This window comes from Typha angustifolia, chromosome 5 (genome assembly GCF_048772165.1).
Source record: "Typha angustifolia cultivar Huaian chromosome 5, ASM4877216v1, whole genome shotgun sequence".
In the NCBI taxonomy this organism is placed as follows: domain Eukaryota; kingdom Viridiplantae; phylum Streptophyta; class Magnoliopsida; order Poales; family Typhaceae; genus Typha; species Typha angustifolia.
In genome coordinates, this window is record NC_133243.1 from 7,306,617 (window position 1) to 7,324,022 (window position 17,406).

The following is a 17,406-nucleotide window of genomic DNA, read 5'->3' on the forward strand; positions in this document are numbered from 1 at the left end:
AAAATAAATTTAATTCAAATTTAATCAGAGCTACGCGTAGTTGGGCAGGAAGCCCAATGAAAGTAAAAAAGATTCCATAGTGCCAAGCTACTACCAAGCCACCACATCAACAAAGTCCACTCTAACCCTATTGACAGAATAAATTCCACTAATTCGATAACAGTAAAGTGGTAATTAAAATATAAAGATATGATTTGGAGAAGAGCATTATGCTTAGTTACTATATCGCTTTCTCTCTCTCTCTCTCTCTCTCTCTTAATATCTCATCTCTTTAGTGATGCCCCCACTGGTGGCATGATAGGAGTCTAGGACGGGTTCTTTAATAGATAGGTAGGTTCGTTCCCACGTCTCGATATAAGATTTTGCACTTTGAACCTTTACAATTACTAAAATCACAATACATATTTTTTTTACGTATATACCCTTCAAAAAATATACTCCTTACTTTTTCGAGTTAAGCCTCAATAATTTGATAGAAATTAACAAAAATATCGTTAATTAAAAGAATTAATGAAATCTAGAATAAGAATAGTTTTATTTTTTATATTAAATTATTAGATTTTCATTAAGTACAATTCAAATCTCCTTCAAATAACGAATTTAACGAAACTATAACTTTAATTAATTGAGTTATAATAATTTAATGATACGAATCTAAAATGACTTACACAATAGCGGTCCATATTTAGCCCGCAAGTTCAATGAAATCACTATCACTTACTCAGAAACCAAGTTGAAGGGTTTAATGGTTGATATATATTTAAGAGCAATATATTAACTTCACGCTAAAATGACATTGAGGATGATACATTTGAGTCACTGTTGCTAAGATAAGCCACATATAAATCTTCTGCAGGTTGGCCAAGTTGATTCTTTTCTTCTTTTTCTTTTAATCATTTCTTTTTCATGGCAGCCAACTCCATCCTAAGGATTCGATAGCAAAGTATAAAAGCTGTGAAAAGACCATCAATTCTCCATCCAACAAGAATACAAAAAGTTTGGAATATACCATCGATTTTGGCATTCTAAATGCCAGAGATATGATTCATGGTTTATTTCTTGATTTCATGGCATAAAAAAAATATTTTTTATTATCTTTTTATAGATTATAAGTTAATTACAAGTGCGATAAAAAATAAATGTATTTTACCCATGTAGCTCTCTAGTAGAAAATACGGTCGAAAAGATTTTAATTATTTACTGAAAGAGTTAAGTCATTCTTATAAATAATTTCATTAAATATCAAACCCAACTTTTTAAAAATTAAGTTCACCATTTCCTTCGATCAAACTATTTTCTAAACTAGTAAGTATACTGAAATCGCTACATTAATTGTTAGTCATTTTTTTTATATTGATCATTTTCCTGAAAGTACTTTATATAAAAATAATAGTGAAAAAAAATTCGTTGTCTAAGATATTAATTTTCCGAATAGGTTTTCTCAATGCATTGAAAGCAACTAGAATTATTGTTTTTAAATATATCACTATCAAAACTATTTTTCAAATTAGTAGGTATAGTGAAATCGCTACACTGATTTTTAGTCATTTTCTCTATATTAATTATTTTCCTGAAAGCAATTTATATAAAATATATTTTTATTATAATTTTTTTATAGATTATAAGTTAATTACAAGTGCGACAAACAATAAATGTATTTTACCCATGTAGCCCTCAAATAGAAAATACGGTCAAATATTAATTTTGAGTTCTAAAATTAAGTTCACGATTTCTTTCATCAAATTATTTGGAAATTAAGCTCACGCAGTAACATGAAAACAATTTAATGCTCATAAACATAGAGTTTTTGATTAAAATATTATTATTGTATAGACTAATTTCTTAAATCCAACACTATCAAATTATTTTCCAAACTAGTAAATACAGTGAAATCGCTACATTGATTTTTAGTTATTTTCTCGGTATCGATCGTTTTCTGAGAGCGATTTATATAGAAATAATAGTGAAAAAAATTTATTGTCTAAGATATTAATTTCTTTTAACAGTTTTTTTGAATGTATTGAAAGCAACTAAAAATTATTATTTGAGGGAGCGATTTTATTGTAGCACAGTTTGAACGGTGATCTAATTTAGTAAATATTTAATATTTAAGTAATATTTTGGTCAAAAAAACTCTCTCTCTCTGTCTATGTATATATATAGCGCCGCCCACCGAAGGAACTAAATATAGAAATACTTTTATCGCATCTGTGCGTTTCCTTCTGCTTGTGTGAGCGACTGGTAGGACTTGAGAGTCGTAGCCAAAGCTTCTTTGTCCTCTCGCTTTCTCGCTTGCTCTCTCGGTAGATCGAGTGGGATAAGAATTGGAGGAAAGAGATCACAAATCGAACGGAGTTGGTTCCATACGAATCTAACCGGAGGATTCGTCTTTCTGTCGTTCGAGAAATGGATCTCCTTTTAGCCTCAGGTATAGCAAAGAATTCCCTTTCCCATCATTATCTCTCTATTTCTTGAAGTTGGAGTTCCATGATGTCTTGGCGGGGCTTGGTGATTCCTACTAAGGACCTTCTGGGAGTTGGGCTTCAGATTTCTCATAAGCATAGAGAAACCCCAACCCTACTTCCTATTTTTCTCCGCTTCTTATTCTGGCGTTAATCTCTTATGACGATGTATCTCTTTGTTTATTCTGATTAAAGGCCGTATTTTTGCTGCAGTTTTGGCGATGCCGCAGTTTAGACTTGTATTAACTGCAACGGATAGGTAATTATAGATCGTTAGCCAATTTTAAGGTCAAAAGATTGTTCTACATAGCATGAAGAAGCGCATTCTTGACTCGAATTAAACAAAGTTCCGTCTGTACAATTAGATTGAGGGTTTAGACTTTAAGATCGTAGATGAATCAATATATCAAAAAAATGATTGCAAAGATGCATTTAGTCACTCCATACACCAGGTCAATAGTCAAAATCAATGATAGATTATACTCTACTTTCTGAAGTTTGGTGTTGTTTGATCTTAATAGCGTGTGATACAATGCAAGTTTTTTGGCTAGTCACTAATTCACTATGTCTTATGTTTCCACCAAATAATTTTCTATCTGGAAAGTCAAAGTGGTGCCACAATATGGTGCCTCTTTCTAGGAATAAGAGAGGTTACTCCAAGAGTGCTATTACCAGTGCTTGTAAATCTAGCCAGATGCGGATTATGTACATATGAACCAGAACTAAGCTCATTGTAGGCAATTCGGATTCATGTACAAACTAATTGCTTACTGGCTACACATATGTTTAGTTGAGAACTTGAAATATAGATTTATCTTAATGCAAGAGCCTTTCCCATTCAGCCCTTCTACGAGACTTGCTCTTCAAGTCATCACTAGAAAGCTTTGATTTTGAGCTCTTATCAACATTCACAGGCCCAAAAACGTCTCCTCTACTCCTCTTCTCAGAACAAACATCTTCCCCACCGATCAGCCATCGCAGCATCCTCCATCCTTTCCTTCCGCTTCTTCCCATGCTCGACATGCCCGTTTCCCGCCCCAGACAGCTTCGAATTCCGCTTCTCGCATTCAAAATCCTTCGAAACCCTAGATTCAAATCTTGCACCCTCACTCGGGTCCTCCTCCCGTGGCTTCCTCTCCTTCAGACTACTCTCCTCCTCCAAGTCAGACCAATCCTTCGAGCTATGCTTGTGCGACCGATGCGATTTCTTTACAAAGATAGCTTAGTGTCATATCTAATTATCTATAACTAGTTCTTCTAAGTTTGAGAACAATTGATTCATCTTGATTATTTCAACTTAATTTTAATGTAATGGATAGTTGAGATTTGAATACAACTTCTACTATCATGAATAGTATATGTGAATTTTTGTTCTGCATTCTTGATTGATCTATCTTCTGCAAGGTAGGATGATTCAAGATTTCTTATTATCTTTTTAAAGCTTGTTAAAAAAAAGTCTGCTTGTCAATTTATTTTCTGTTCACATTCTTACTTCATCATTTGCTTTGAAAATATTACCATTGCATGACTCTACATTGCCTCTCCTCAATTTCATCTTATGCCTTCAATTAGTTTTCATGCTTGTAACAGTTTGTATATTTGTTTCTTGACAAGGTGATGGCACAGAACATTAAATACATAAAAGTTTCCTTGAGAGAAAAAATGAATCTGGTCAGTCTCCTCACTTTCATCTTACACCTTTAATTAGTTTTCGTGCTTGTAATAGTTTGAATATTTGTTTCTTGACAAGGTGATGGCACAGAACAGTAAATACATAAATTTTTTCTTAAGAGAAAAAATGAATCTGGTCAGTCTACTACTTATTTTGGCTTCTCTGCCTTTCTTTGCTGAATCTGATCGTCAAGGTACTAACATTTCCTCTTTCTGACTCATGATATTTATAGTTACGTATAGCTCTTCATTGTTGCATACTTACATATCACATAGTGACATTGTTTGCTTATTAGTATTCTGTTCTTGTGCGATGTTTCTTTTATGACATCTTATATTTTCTCTGATTTTTTTGAGAGAAATTTATTGGTGTCTCAAGTTATATCTGTTAACCTTTTGTAGCACAGTTATGAACATTTCTTTCAATGTAGTAGTCATATACCGTAATTTTCATTCAAGTCGACTGGTTATTGGCCTAAATCATATCTCAGAATGGCCAGTTCCTGGCCTTGATGAATTACGTCTCAAGTGCATGACAAAAAAGTTCAAGCAGATTGAGTCTTGAGCTTGCTGATGAATATGAGGCACTGAACAAATTTGGTCCAACATTTGCTATATCATCGTCTTTGAGACCCTATAATTTAATTTTGAATAAAAACTTGGTCAGTAGTGAAAAATCTTGTGCTATCGTTAGTTTGAACTGTGAAATGATGTAGTTAGTTAGCTGACTGATGTGAAGATGGAAGTTGAGTGCAAAATTGGTTATGCTAATTCTAAAGAATAACGATTTGAGCAATAAACATTTTTAGTGAAATATAGTAATGCATTAGATCAGTATTGATATCTGTAAATTCTTACACTGATCTTCTATAGATGTAACAGCCTTTCGTTCTCTTGGTTATAAGGTAATAAATTTTGTGTATTTTCAGGAGATGCGTTATATGACATGAAGCTTAAATTAAATCCCACTGGTAATCAGCTTTCTGATTGGAACCAAAATCAAGTTAGTCCTTGCACATGGAATGCTGTTATTTGTGATGCTAACTCTAATGTTATTGGAGTGTAAGTTGTTCTTTTTTAATATCTTTTTCTTTCTTCTATTGGCCAACATGGACATATAGTGTCAATGAGGAGACTTGTGCGATTGTTGTTAAATTCCAAAAATTTAGAAGTGGCAAACAAGTTTCATATGTCACATATATGCATTGTACCTCTAATTCAAATTGCCCAAACATAATATTAGTCCTGCATCTTACATATTAAGACAAGCACATGTTCCGCCAAGTACAATATTATGAAAAGCACCCACAATATGCGGGAGGTCAAGCCACTGGATGCCTGTGCTGTCTAGCAATGAAGTGTTAAAAAATATTACCTATATAATCTATTATCTAGTATATTGAAAATTTTATCAACAGTAAACCAATAAATAGGTAAAAGTAGCTATTCATTATATGCAGAATTGTCTTCATTAACTCCCATTCGCATATCTGACTATATTGCTATCATATGATTACTCAAGTAAACTAACTAGTAAATGTTTCCAGCAAATATGATTAGTTATGGACTGAAAATACTAATCACCAAAAAGAGAAATTTAAAGATTGATATGCCAACAATGGCAACAATACAACTTATAGTTATGACATGAATTTGTGGGCAATGCATATGTGGTGCTGGCAACCTATGGATGCATAGTGCATAGGCAGGGCAAATCTACTGCTACTGCCTATGTGGTGGCTTTTAAAAGTATGCACAAGAGATATTGGGACATACATAATTTTCTCCTTTGAAAATTTCCTGGTTGTATATTTTTTGCCTTTATGCGTCATAATAATATACATACTTTACGTTCTGAACTTGTTTCTTCAGAACATTGGCTTCCATGGGGTTCAATGGTGTTTTATCACCAAGAATTGGAGATCTGAACTACTTAACTGTCTTGTAAGTATATAACTTTTCTGGAAGATTTTTAGCATTATAATAATATTTAAATAAGTAAGATGGTTCCCATCTATTTAAACTTGTCTTTTATGAATATTGACCTATTCTGTTGTTATACTAATTCTGTTGTTTTAGGGCTTTTGTTGATCATCAGCCATGAATATTAAGTGACTGCTCATAAGAAGTACAGAGTACCTGACATGTGATTTTTTTTAATTTTTCTGTTTTATTGGCAAATGGAAATTCCCTATACTAGTATAGAATGTATAAGTGGAGGGGGGAAGGCTCCACATTGTAGAACTCATTTTGGATGGGATTCATAAAACAGGGCCAAGTTTGATCATATAAAAAAGTAAAAAACCTTTAGGATATCATCTATCTACAATATATTTTTGATGCTTTAGTGAGAAAAGGTAAATTAAGAACTAGATGCTATGAGATCACATTATTTCTAATCTTGGCCAGATTATTGTATGAATTGCTAAGTCCGCTTTATGTTATAAATATCAATCAACCTTCCTTTAAGCTGGCGAGACTCATTTAGGCAACTTTAAACTTATTTCCAAATTCACTGTTGGAGTGAATCAGTACTGCATGAAGTATTCTGAATATAGTCTGAAAGGAACCCACTTATTATACTTCATCGTTCAATTCGCTGTTGATACATGTACTTTATTTGGTCAGAAGAATCAACTATATGACGGATCAGTATCAAGCAGTTGTCAACCTCATCTTTAAAATGAAAAAGGTTAAAGGCCAAATGCTCAGTAGAGGTTGACTGCATCAGTCCAAGTCTTAGCTCACCTTAAACTGTCTATAAGTTTGTGCAACATAAAACTTTGGAGTTGTTTTATCATCTTTAAGGCGATGGTAATTCATAAGAACATGCTAGCATCGACAGAAGGACAAAGATTATGAGAGAAGTTTTGTGCCAAGACTGTCATCTGTGAAGAATGTAGTGGAATTAACTCATTTGACTTCTACTAACTATCCAATTTCTTTCTTGTTAATCTACTATCAAGAGCAGTCACAAATTTACTTCGTGTCAATCATATGCTGCATGTCTGATATAAATGACACTTCCCACTGCTAAGTTTTTCACTTCCTCATTTTTTTGCCCCAAAAGTATCTAATTTATAATCATGCAGGTCATTGCCAGGTAACAAAATAACTGGTGGAATACCTGAACAATTTGGAAATTTGTCTAGTTTGAACAATTTGGATTTGGAAAACAATCTCTTGACTGGACAGATACCCGCTTCTCTTGGAAATCTTTCTAAGCTCCAAATTCTGTAAGTAAGGTTATTGCTTGGTTAACCAACTGATAAGATTCTCTATTGGAGATAATTTTCTTTTGCATCTATCTTGACTTCATTTTTTTTATCAGGATCTTGAGTCAAAACAACCTTAATGGGAGTATCCCTGAATCTTTATCAAATCTCTCAAGCTTAAATGACCTGTAAGTATGATCGCTACTGATGTAATTTGTAAATCTCTTGCTAGAGGAGAAAAATGATGGATTTTCTGGTTGTGATACTCCTTGAAATGTAGTTTGTAAATGTCTTGCTAGAGTTCTTTCATTTTGTCTTATCCTATCATTTCTATTGAGATGGAAACAAACCCAAACTAGTGCAGAAGTGGAGTGATCCATGGGCAGTGACCACTAGATAGAGATTTTGACACAAATAACCTTCAACTCAAGCAAACACAAGCACAGGCACAACATAAACAAAGAGGATTATGTGGTTTGGCTTATAGCCTACAACCACTGGCAGAGACAACTATAGGATCTACTATTAATAGAAGAGTACATGGAGGAGTTAAAACACTCAAGCCCAAACCCCTCGCAATGCTAGAAATGAGAAAGGCAAAAGCAAGGTTTTGAATATCAATATTGGTCATTGGAAAACTGATACCTATCGACGGTATTGACCAATTTAGTCACTGTATCGACCATTTTGGTTTCATACGATCTTTGAATTTCCTAAATTTTAAAAGAATGATATAAAAGGTAGGAAAATCCACATAAGATAGTAACAACATAATACGAAGAGTGGATTTTAAAAACAATATTGAATCCGCATGGATATAATAAATACATGCATCTTGTAACAAAGTTCGCAGGAACCCACTTGTAGATGAGGCTAATAATGACCTTGTAACAAAGGTGATTGTAGGGGATGTTAAAATAAAAGGTATAAAAGGGCAGGGTGAACAAAAAAAATAAAAGGATAGAAACAAAAAGGAAAAAGAGAGAGAAGATAGGAAGGAAACATAAAATGTGGTGTCCAAGACATTAGGACATTAATAATTTATGTCCTGAGTTGGATTCGGGTTAGATCCAACTTATGATGCAATCCAGATATAGTCCATATGAAAAGAAAATCAAAACTTTGCATTTACGAGTGATACAGGATCAATATGGTCGATGCTAGGTCGAAACTAAGAGAAAACTTGTTTCGGCCCTTGTTCCAGATCGGTAATGGTTGATACCAATGGTATTGACTGATACTTGAATCACGGAAAAAAAAAGATTTGGCAGAGAAGATATCAGACAAGGTTCCCAGTATCGGGATCGGGATCGGTATCGGCCGTCCAGAAAAACGATACGTATCGGCCGTATCGGCCGTTCGTATCGGATCGGACTATTTTTTAATTATATAAAATTCTAAATATTATTTAAAAATGCAGAAAAATTTAGAAAAATGATAAAAAATAAGAAAACAAAAATTACTCACATATGAAGTCTAAAAACTTAAAAAAATGTATTAACTTACTCAAAATTTAAAACTTTGTTGAATACCGAGCTGGTTCTCGTAAATTTCTATAGTCTTCATCATCATAATAACCATAAGTTTGTAAATATTGATGTCTGGGACCTGATGTTCCAAAAAGTGATTCCATCATACTAGTCATATTGTATGGATCTTGTTGTGTGACTTGCGTTTGAGGAGGATAATAACTAGCATTTGGATCTTGTTTTGTGACTTGCGTTTGAGAAGGATAATAACCAGCATTTGGATCTTGTGTCTGAGAATACTGAGTATACTGAGGATAATAACTAGCATATGGATCTTGTGATGGCTCCAAACAATAAATACTCGATGTACCATAATCATAGGAACCAAAATGCATCTCATGACGACGTCGCTAATATGTATATATATCCTCAGTTTCTCTGTCTTCATTCCTTATGCCTCCTTGACTTTCCTCAACAAATTTAGATGGAACGATCTCACCACCATATGTATCATCAGGACTATGACTCGTACCAGCCTCTGCCCTCGTCGTGGTCTCTCCCAATATTTTATCTAACCATGGGTTATCTCTGTCATCTAATAACTTGTCCTCCATTTCTCTGATCCATGAAGTCAAGGGGTCTTCTTCATCAAAAACATGATTTAAATCAATCAGTTGTTCATTTTCTGTCTTTCTTCTTAAATTTCTCTCCCTCAATCTCATATTATAATGACAAAAAACTAACTTCTCCAATCTTTCCATTGTCAATCGGTTGCGTGTTTTTGTGTGGATTAAGAAAAAAGTAGTCCAATTTCTTTCACACTGTGATGAAGACACAGTTTGACTTAAAATCTTCTTTGCTATTGGCGTCAAATTTGGTGCCTCCTCCCATCCATAAATAGACCACCATTCAGCTGGAGTGTTATGAGATATAGCTGCAGCAACTTTAGCAGTACTGAATTGCCTAGCTCTCAATCTATATCTTTCCATCTGAAATCAAAAATATATTATTAGCTTATTGATTATATTGATTATTGAAAGTTAAAACTTGAAACAAATAATAATAAAATTATTTAATTGAATCATAACTTACTTCTTTATCGCACAGGATTTGTTTATGAATATCGGGCTCAAGCTTGCTGATTACCTTTCTAACCCCCAATAAGACTTCACTATCATTATTGACATTTTTAGAGAATTGAAATCTTGGATTAAGAAAATACCCTGTAAAAATTTAAAAATTGTAAGCATTCAAATTTTTAAATATTCATAAATAAAAGTAAATTAAAACTTAAAACTTAAAAGCATGCTTACCAGCAGCGTGTATATCTCTATGTAGTTGTTTGTTCCATCTAGAATCAATCATCTTCCACCACTTCTTATAACTTTGGCCCACATTTTTTTTATTGATTCTTTAGCTATGTTCATTGCCTCATATAAGAAACCCATCTCAGACTTGTCATCACTGTCTACAAGTCTTAATACTTTGACAAAAGGCTCAAATACTGCGGTGGCAATTGTAATATTATCCCAAAATGTATTTGCAAGAGCCATATTTTTCAAAGTTTCACCTAAAGATTTATCTTTAGGTTTCATATTCTTAATTTTCATAGACCACTCCTGTGATGTAAACATCCGTATAATATCATCCTTGTAGCGCATGATGCTCTCCAAGGCTAAAAAGTGAGTGGCAAATCTAGTGACGTCGGGTCTGATGATCTCCCTACCACCAGTCATCTGCCTGAGTAAATGAAGAACCCAACCATGGTTATATATAAAATTTGTTAACCTCTGACCTTCACATATGACCATGTCAATTTCAGGCTCTTTTGCAATATCCTCTAACATCAGATCAATACAATGTGCAGCATATGGCGTCCAATATAAATGAGGTCTTTTAATCATCAGTAAATTTCCAGCAGCTTTATAATTTGCCTCATTATCAGTAACCACTTGAACTACTCTTTTTTCACCAATTTCTTGTACTACCTCATCCATCAACTGACAAATATAATCTGCACTTTTAAAATGAGCAGTAGCATCCACAGACTTCAAAAATATTGTCCCCATGCCAGAGTACACTAAGAAATTAATTATATTTCTTCTGTTTTGTGTACTCCACCCATCACACATCAGTGTACAACCAAATTCATCCCAATACCGTTTAAATGTCTCAATATAAGTATGAAATTCATCTACCTCTGAGTCAAGATATTTAGTAGCAATATCATTTGAACTAGGAGGGGGAACACCAGGCCTTACTGATTGTATAGCATCCACCATAGTGTGATAGTAAGGGCTATCAGCTACATTGAAAGGAATATGATTGTAGAAGAAAAATTTAGAGATAGCTCTACCAATGTGTTTCTTTGCATTTTTAATTCCTTTGAGAGCTGTCTTGATTGAAGTCTGTGTACGATCTCTTTTTTTTTGAAGATATGTATCCATTGGTCCAATATTTTCAGACTCTGCTGTAACACCAGGAGTCCTATGGGTAGAACTGCTGCCCCCATATTCTCTCTCTCCTCGTATATTAACTGATCTAGATCTCTGAAAGTTACTACCAGTGCTTCTTCTCATCTCTTCCTCTTCTCTATGCATATTTCTGCTCTCTTTCATTGCCCTCCTCATTTGTCTCTCCTCCTCATCCTCTTCACTTTGCTCACTGCTATCATTATCAATCTGTACAGGATTATGCATCAATTCTTCACGAATCATTGACTCTCTTTGTTGTGCAGATTGTTTATCCTTCTTTTTGCCAATTAAATGAGCCAACATCTGTTTTCTAACTTCCAAAGACACTTGAGTGCAAGCTGCTACATTTCCTTGTCTTCCAGCTAAATGTTCTTTCAAACGACTGACATCACCACTCATTTCCTTTCCACACCAGTTGCATTTAACGCGCCTTTTATCTTGCCCAATAATGCTACAATGTTGCCACCCAATATCGGTATCATATGACTTCTCTTTTGGAGCCATTGATATTTTAGCTCTACAAGACTGCAACTAAAAAACATAAACAAAAATCAAAATAAAATATAAAATAATTTAAAATAAGGCATAATTGCATAAAGCCATAAGCAGCACCTGTAGCTTGCTGCTGCTGCAAACTACAGCCGCAGAGAACCTGTTGCTGCAGCAGCACCTTGCTGCAGCAGCAGGTGCAGCAGTATCTTGTTGCTGCGGCAGCACCTGCTGCAGCACCGTGTGCTGCAGCAGGGGAGAAAAAATTAAAAAACTGAAAAAAAAAACTTACCGAAGGTCGCCGGAGATCGAGGTCGTCGGAGAACGTCGCCGGAGATCGAGGTCACCGGAGAGACGGAGATCTACTCAGTCGCCGGGGAGAAAGAGAGTAAGAAATCGGTGAGAAAGAGAGAAAGAAAGAAATAAAGAAAAGAGAGAAAGAGACTAAGAGAGGAAAAGAGAGAAAGAGAGAGAGAGAAAAGGGAGAGGCAGGTGGGGATGGGGACATCAATTATTGATGTCCCCCGGGTCGGATCCGACCCGTTCCCACCCGTTTCGGTCGGGATCGGCCGTTTCGGCCGATCCCGACCGAAACGGATCGGGTTTCAGCCCAACCGAAACCAATCAACCGATTGGTTTCGGCTGGGATCGGGATCGGCCGAAACTGAGAACTATGATATCAGAAGATAGATGAATCCAATCCAAAACTTGATTTTTATACAATAGTCTTTCATCTCATCTCCTTATTTTTGTGATGATGTAACCCTAATGGTTGAGCAAAGATATTTATAGTATTTTGAAAATAGCCCAACTTATTGCCTGAAAAATGTTGGGTTGTTTGAACACACTTTGAATGTTGCACGATGTTTGAACGAGCATGACTGTATTCAAACGCCACAATGCAACTCCTATAGAACCTACTAATCCATTCGAACAGATTTCGGATGGGAGTCTCAACCACTTCTAACAAGATGTCAGTCATCCAAATGATCCTTCGCATGTCATAATGCATTTGCATTTTGGGATGTTGTTTGAGTGTCTCTATGGTTGTTTGAACGACAATGCTAAAGCTGCACTTGATTGAGCAAGTCACGCTACAACTTCAAACTCACTAGAATCTATTGTTAGTAGTTAAAACAACTAAACAAGGTTCCGAAACTTGGGATCGAGATCGTGAGCATGATCGTGATTGGGATTTGGATGCCCTCCCCCCCACAACATGATATGTATTGGCCATTTTGATCGCCCCTATTAGATTAGATTTTTTTTATTATGTAAAATTCAAAATATTATTTAAAAATACAGAAAAAATCTAATTATTTAGAAAAAGTGATAGAAAATAAAAGAAAAGAAAATTACTTACATATGAAGTTTAAAAACTATAAAAAAGTACTCATTCAAAATCATGATGAATTTTGAGCTGGATCGGTAAATTTTTATGCTCGTAAATTATCATTATAGATGTAAAATGGTGAGAAAGAGGAAGAGATATATCTCTCTCTCACTATTGTTCTGCAAAAATAAAAAAGAGGGAATTAAGATTGGTTGAGAAAGAGAGAGAAGAGAAATGTGAAAAAGAATTTACTCGAGTTCACTAGAGTACGTATTAGTTGGAAGAGCTCATCGGACCAATTGTTGGATGAGCTCAGTAAAGTGTGAGAGTGTATGAGAGAGATAGAAGGTAAAAGCTGAAAATTCGAAAAGAATGCAGCTGGCGACATCAATTTTTAATGTTCCCCTAAGTGGGATCTATTTAGATCCGACCTAAAGCTTTAAAAAAGCCCATTTCAACCAGTTTTAGTATCGGCCAAAACTAGCTGATTCCAGACTGAAACTAGTCATCAGTCTGGTTTTGGGTTAGGATCCGTTTTGGCCAATCCATTTCTGGATCGGCTGAACTAGGATTCATGAGTTCAAGCATTCACTATTATATTATTCTATTATATTTTGATGATCTTCTCCATGTTGGCAGTCGGCTAGCCTTCAATCATCTCTCTGGTCAGATACCTGATCAACTATTTCAAGTGGCCAGATACAAGTATGGACATGTTCTCACTTTCCGGCACTAACACACAATCCAGGCAACTGATTTTCTCTGTTGTTTGTTGCAGTTTTTCAGGCAACAATTTAAATTGTGGCACAAATTTCTCACAGCCATGCACCTCCAATATAACTACCCAAGGCATGTTCAACACATACTAACTTATAGCTGTAAAATCTTATTTCCTGTTTGTCTTTTTTACTTCTAGGAATCGCCCCTAAAGATTGACTTCAATCATTGCAGGATCATCTCATAATTCAAAAGTTGGAGTCATTTTGGGAAGTATTGGAGGAGTTGTAGGATTCCTTCTCATAGGAGTAGTGTTTCTTTTATGCAAGGGTAGAAAGAGAGACTGTAAGCAAGATATTTATGTTGATGTTGCAGGTTTGGCTCCTAGGTTCCATTTGACATCTGTTATCAAGTGCATATATGGGATTTCACATGAATAATCTTATTTGCAGTTCTTCAACATTATTGGTTGATCAAACTTTCAACCTTAGATATCCTGAATCTCGAAGTCTTGTGTTCACTTAAACTAGTTCCCATGTCTCACTAGCTGTAACCATTTATAGTGTAAATTAGTATGAAAATTGGATAAGAGAATCAAGTAGTTTAAGTTAAAGCCTTAATCTGTATGTATCTGACTATTACAGCGCATGTCAATTGTGTAATTTTACACTGCACATTTTATGTGACCAGGTGAAGATGATCGGAGAATTCAATTTGGACAATTGAAAAGATTTTCTTGGAGAGAATTACAACTAGCAACTGATAACTTCAGTGAGAAAAATGTTCTTGGACAGGGGGGGTTTGGGAAAGTTTATAAAGGAGTTCTTCCGGATAACACAAAAATAGCTGTGAAGCGGTTGACTGATTATGAAAGTCCCGGAGGAGAAGCTGCCTTTTTACAAGAAATTGAGCTCATAAGTGTAGCAGTTCACAGAAATCTCTTAAGGTTAATTGGCTTCTGTACGACACCAACGGAGCGTCTCCTTGTTTATCCTTTTATGCAGAATCTGAGTGTTGCCTATCGTCTACGAGGTACTAATTCCTTTTCCTTCAACTGTCATACCCAGATTATTTGTGAACATTGTTTCTACATGTTTTTATCTTGTGTCAAAAATAACTACTTGGTGGTGGCCAATGATTACCATCGGCATGTTTGAGATATCAATACTTATACTCTTATAGCTGCTGGTACTTGTAACCAAGAAGCGTTACTGGTGCAGTTTGTGCTGGGAAGTTGGGGAAATCCTTGTACTTCTGACCAAGTACCAAAATATGTCCATCTCTATGTCCATCTCCGTGAATTATTTGTTTATTCTTTGTTGCAAAGATAAATTCTATGAAAAGCTCTCTTGTGGTTAAAGATCAACATATTCTCATGGCAAAAACTGTTGTAACAGTTTGATTGCACATTTTGTTGATGGAGTAATCATCACCTATTCACCTGCAAAAATACATATTGGAGATCTTAATTCACAATATTACTTTGTCTACTTAAGTTTGGTCTTTTGGGCCCTAGTTAATGATTCAGATTGTTCATATTGTTCAAATTAGTGTAATTTGCTGACATCAATATTGTTTATATATAAATGCATATTTTGATTTAGAGTTGATGCATAACACTTCTTAAAATAACATCCTTTATATTACCTTTCTAATGATGAGTGCATATTGCTTTGTTTGGTTTAGAATTTAAACCTGGGGAGCCAGTGTTAGATTGGCCTATAAGAAAACGAGTGGCTTTAGGAACAGCTCGTGGATTAGAGTACCTTCATGAACACTGCAATCCAAAGATTATACACCGTGATGTTAAAGCTGCTAATGTGTTGCTTGATGAGGATTTTGAAGCGGTTGTTGGAGACTTTGGCTTAGCAAAATTAGTTGATGTCAGAAAGACATCTGTGACAACTCAAGTGCGTGGGACTATGGGTCACATAGCACCTGAATACTTGTCTACAGGAAAGTCATCTGAAAGAACGGATGTTTTTGGTTATGGCATCATGCTTCTTGAACTGGTTACTGGACAACGTGCAATAGACTTTTCGCGCTTGGAGGAAGAAGATGATGTGCTCTTGCTTGACCATGTAAGTTCACTCTTTCTGACTTGTGACATGATTTTATTTAACAATTATAGATGGATTTCTGCTAGATGTAGCATGTACTTGTATCTGGATACTGTTTCATGTGCTACATTTCACCGCTATTTATGTATTAGAAAGTTTATGACCATATGATTCTTGCATACTTATTTGTATACAATGAACGAGCCTACACTAGGACCAGTTAATGTACCTTTCAGACAGAGGCACTATGAGAAGTAGGTTCAATTCTCGTACTGACTAGAAACTAATTATTTAGTTGCTTTGTCAACATTAGCTTACATGGCTACATATATTGCAACTAAAATGACATTCTTCAGTAATTCTGGTCTGATAGTTTTGCTTCTATTAGTTTCATTATGAAAATATGATACTTTTGGCGTAGTTATACCAGTTCATAAACTGGATATAGTTCATTAAGTATGGTTAACATTTTATTCATAATCCGATCCTTCCTGACAAAATTGTTTAATCTTATAACCTGTGGTTAGTGAGTAACTGACAGCATACGTTTCTTCTGATGAAGGTGAAGAAGCTACAAAGAGAAAGGCGACTAGATGCCATTGTCGATAGCAACTTAAATAAAGTTTATGATTGTCAGGAGGTTGAAAAGATCATACAAGTCGCTCTTCTGTGCACCCAAGGATCACCGGAGGATCGCCCCACAATGTCCGATGTAGTTCGGATGTTGGAAGGTGAGGGCCTGGCTGAGAGGTGGGAAGAGTGGCAGCAAGTTGAAGTTACCAGGAGACAAGAGTATGAAAGAATGCAGCGGAGATTCGACTGGGGTGATGATTCTATGTACAACCAGGACGCAATTGAACTCTCTGGTGGTAGATGACATGCGGCAACAATCAAATTCACATCAAGAATGTGAACCAACTGATGAAAAATATATTAGTTATTTTCTCTTACTTGTATACATTTTGTATTTGATGGTGGCAAAGAAGAACCAAACATGCCTTCACCTTGATCTGGCATTCTCTCCATTTGTGGAAATCTACGCTGTGGTTCTTGATTTAAAAGTAACCTTGGTCAATCTTTTAGCCTGGAAAACTCGGATTGAGAGTTTTTCTCACAATATGTGTATAATTAATTAGGTCGCAGCAGTACATTGGATTCAAAAGCTAGATGATTGCGTTCCCTGTTGTTTCCTGTAGTATTTTGTCACCAAAGTTGGATTTAATGTTAGATCAATAAACTATGAGCTAATTGACCACACTGCACAAGGGCCCAAGAAAGCCAGCTCAATCAAAGTAAAAGATTCTACTGACATCAATGGTCAAGAACGGCTGCATTGACCCATTTAACATATGTAAGCTGGCATGAGTTCAATACTTCAATAGGTGGTTCACTTGTGCGCATATTGTATAACAAGCCTTATGGTAATTAACTCTTCTACCAACCCCAGGCTATTTGCCACACTGGTACTGTGGCAGTATGTGGTATCCACTAATACATACGGTTTTCAATTATTTCA

At 35.3% G+C, this 17,406-nt stretch overlaps 2 protein-coding genes across 3 annotated transcripts; one reads left to right on the forward strand and one right to left on the reverse strand.

Annotated features, from left to right (window-relative positions):
* The first annotated feature begins 2,202 nt into the window (after nucleotides 1-2,202).
* Nucleotides 2,203-17,085, forward strand: LOC140760006 (LRR receptor kinase SERK2-like). 2 transcript variants are annotated; one of them, XM_073096764.1, is made up of 14 exons: nucleotides 2,203-2,428; nucleotides 2,676-2,721; nucleotides 4,077-4,133; nucleotides 4,213-4,327; nucleotides 5,063-5,195; nucleotides 6,006-6,077; nucleotides 7,226-7,369; nucleotides 7,465-7,536; nucleotides 13,753-13,818; nucleotides 13,892-13,962; nucleotides 14,065-14,205; nucleotides 14,521-14,862; nucleotides 15,517-15,911; nucleotides 16,453-17,085. In XM_073096764.1, exons 3-14 carry the CDS (start codon nucleotides 4,080-4,082, stop codon nucleotides 16,765-16,767), a joined length of 1,920 nt encoding a protein of 639 aa, XP_072952865.1. In that variant the 5' UTR covers nucleotides 2,203-2,428; nucleotides 2,676-2,721; nucleotides 4,077-4,079; the 3' UTR covers nucleotides 16,768-17,085. The 2 variants fall into 2 exon arrangements, with proteins under 2 accessions (XP_072952865.1, XP_072952864.1); XM_073096763.1 differs by lacking the exon at nucleotides 2,676-2,721.
* LOC140760008 (uncharacterized) lies at nucleotides 7,543-12,312 on the reverse strand. The gene is made up of 2 exons (XM_073096766.1): nucleotides 12,009-12,312; nucleotides 7,543-11,961 (listed from the first exon to the last, which is right to left on the reverse strand). Exon 2 carries the CDS (start codon nucleotides 11,793-11,795, stop codon nucleotides 10,179-10,181), a length of 1,617 nt encoding a protein of 538 aa, XP_072952867.1. The 5' UTR covers nucleotides 11,796-11,961; nucleotides 12,009-12,312; the 3' UTR covers nucleotides 7,543-10,178.
* Nucleotides 17,086-17,406: the final 321 nt, after the last annotated feature.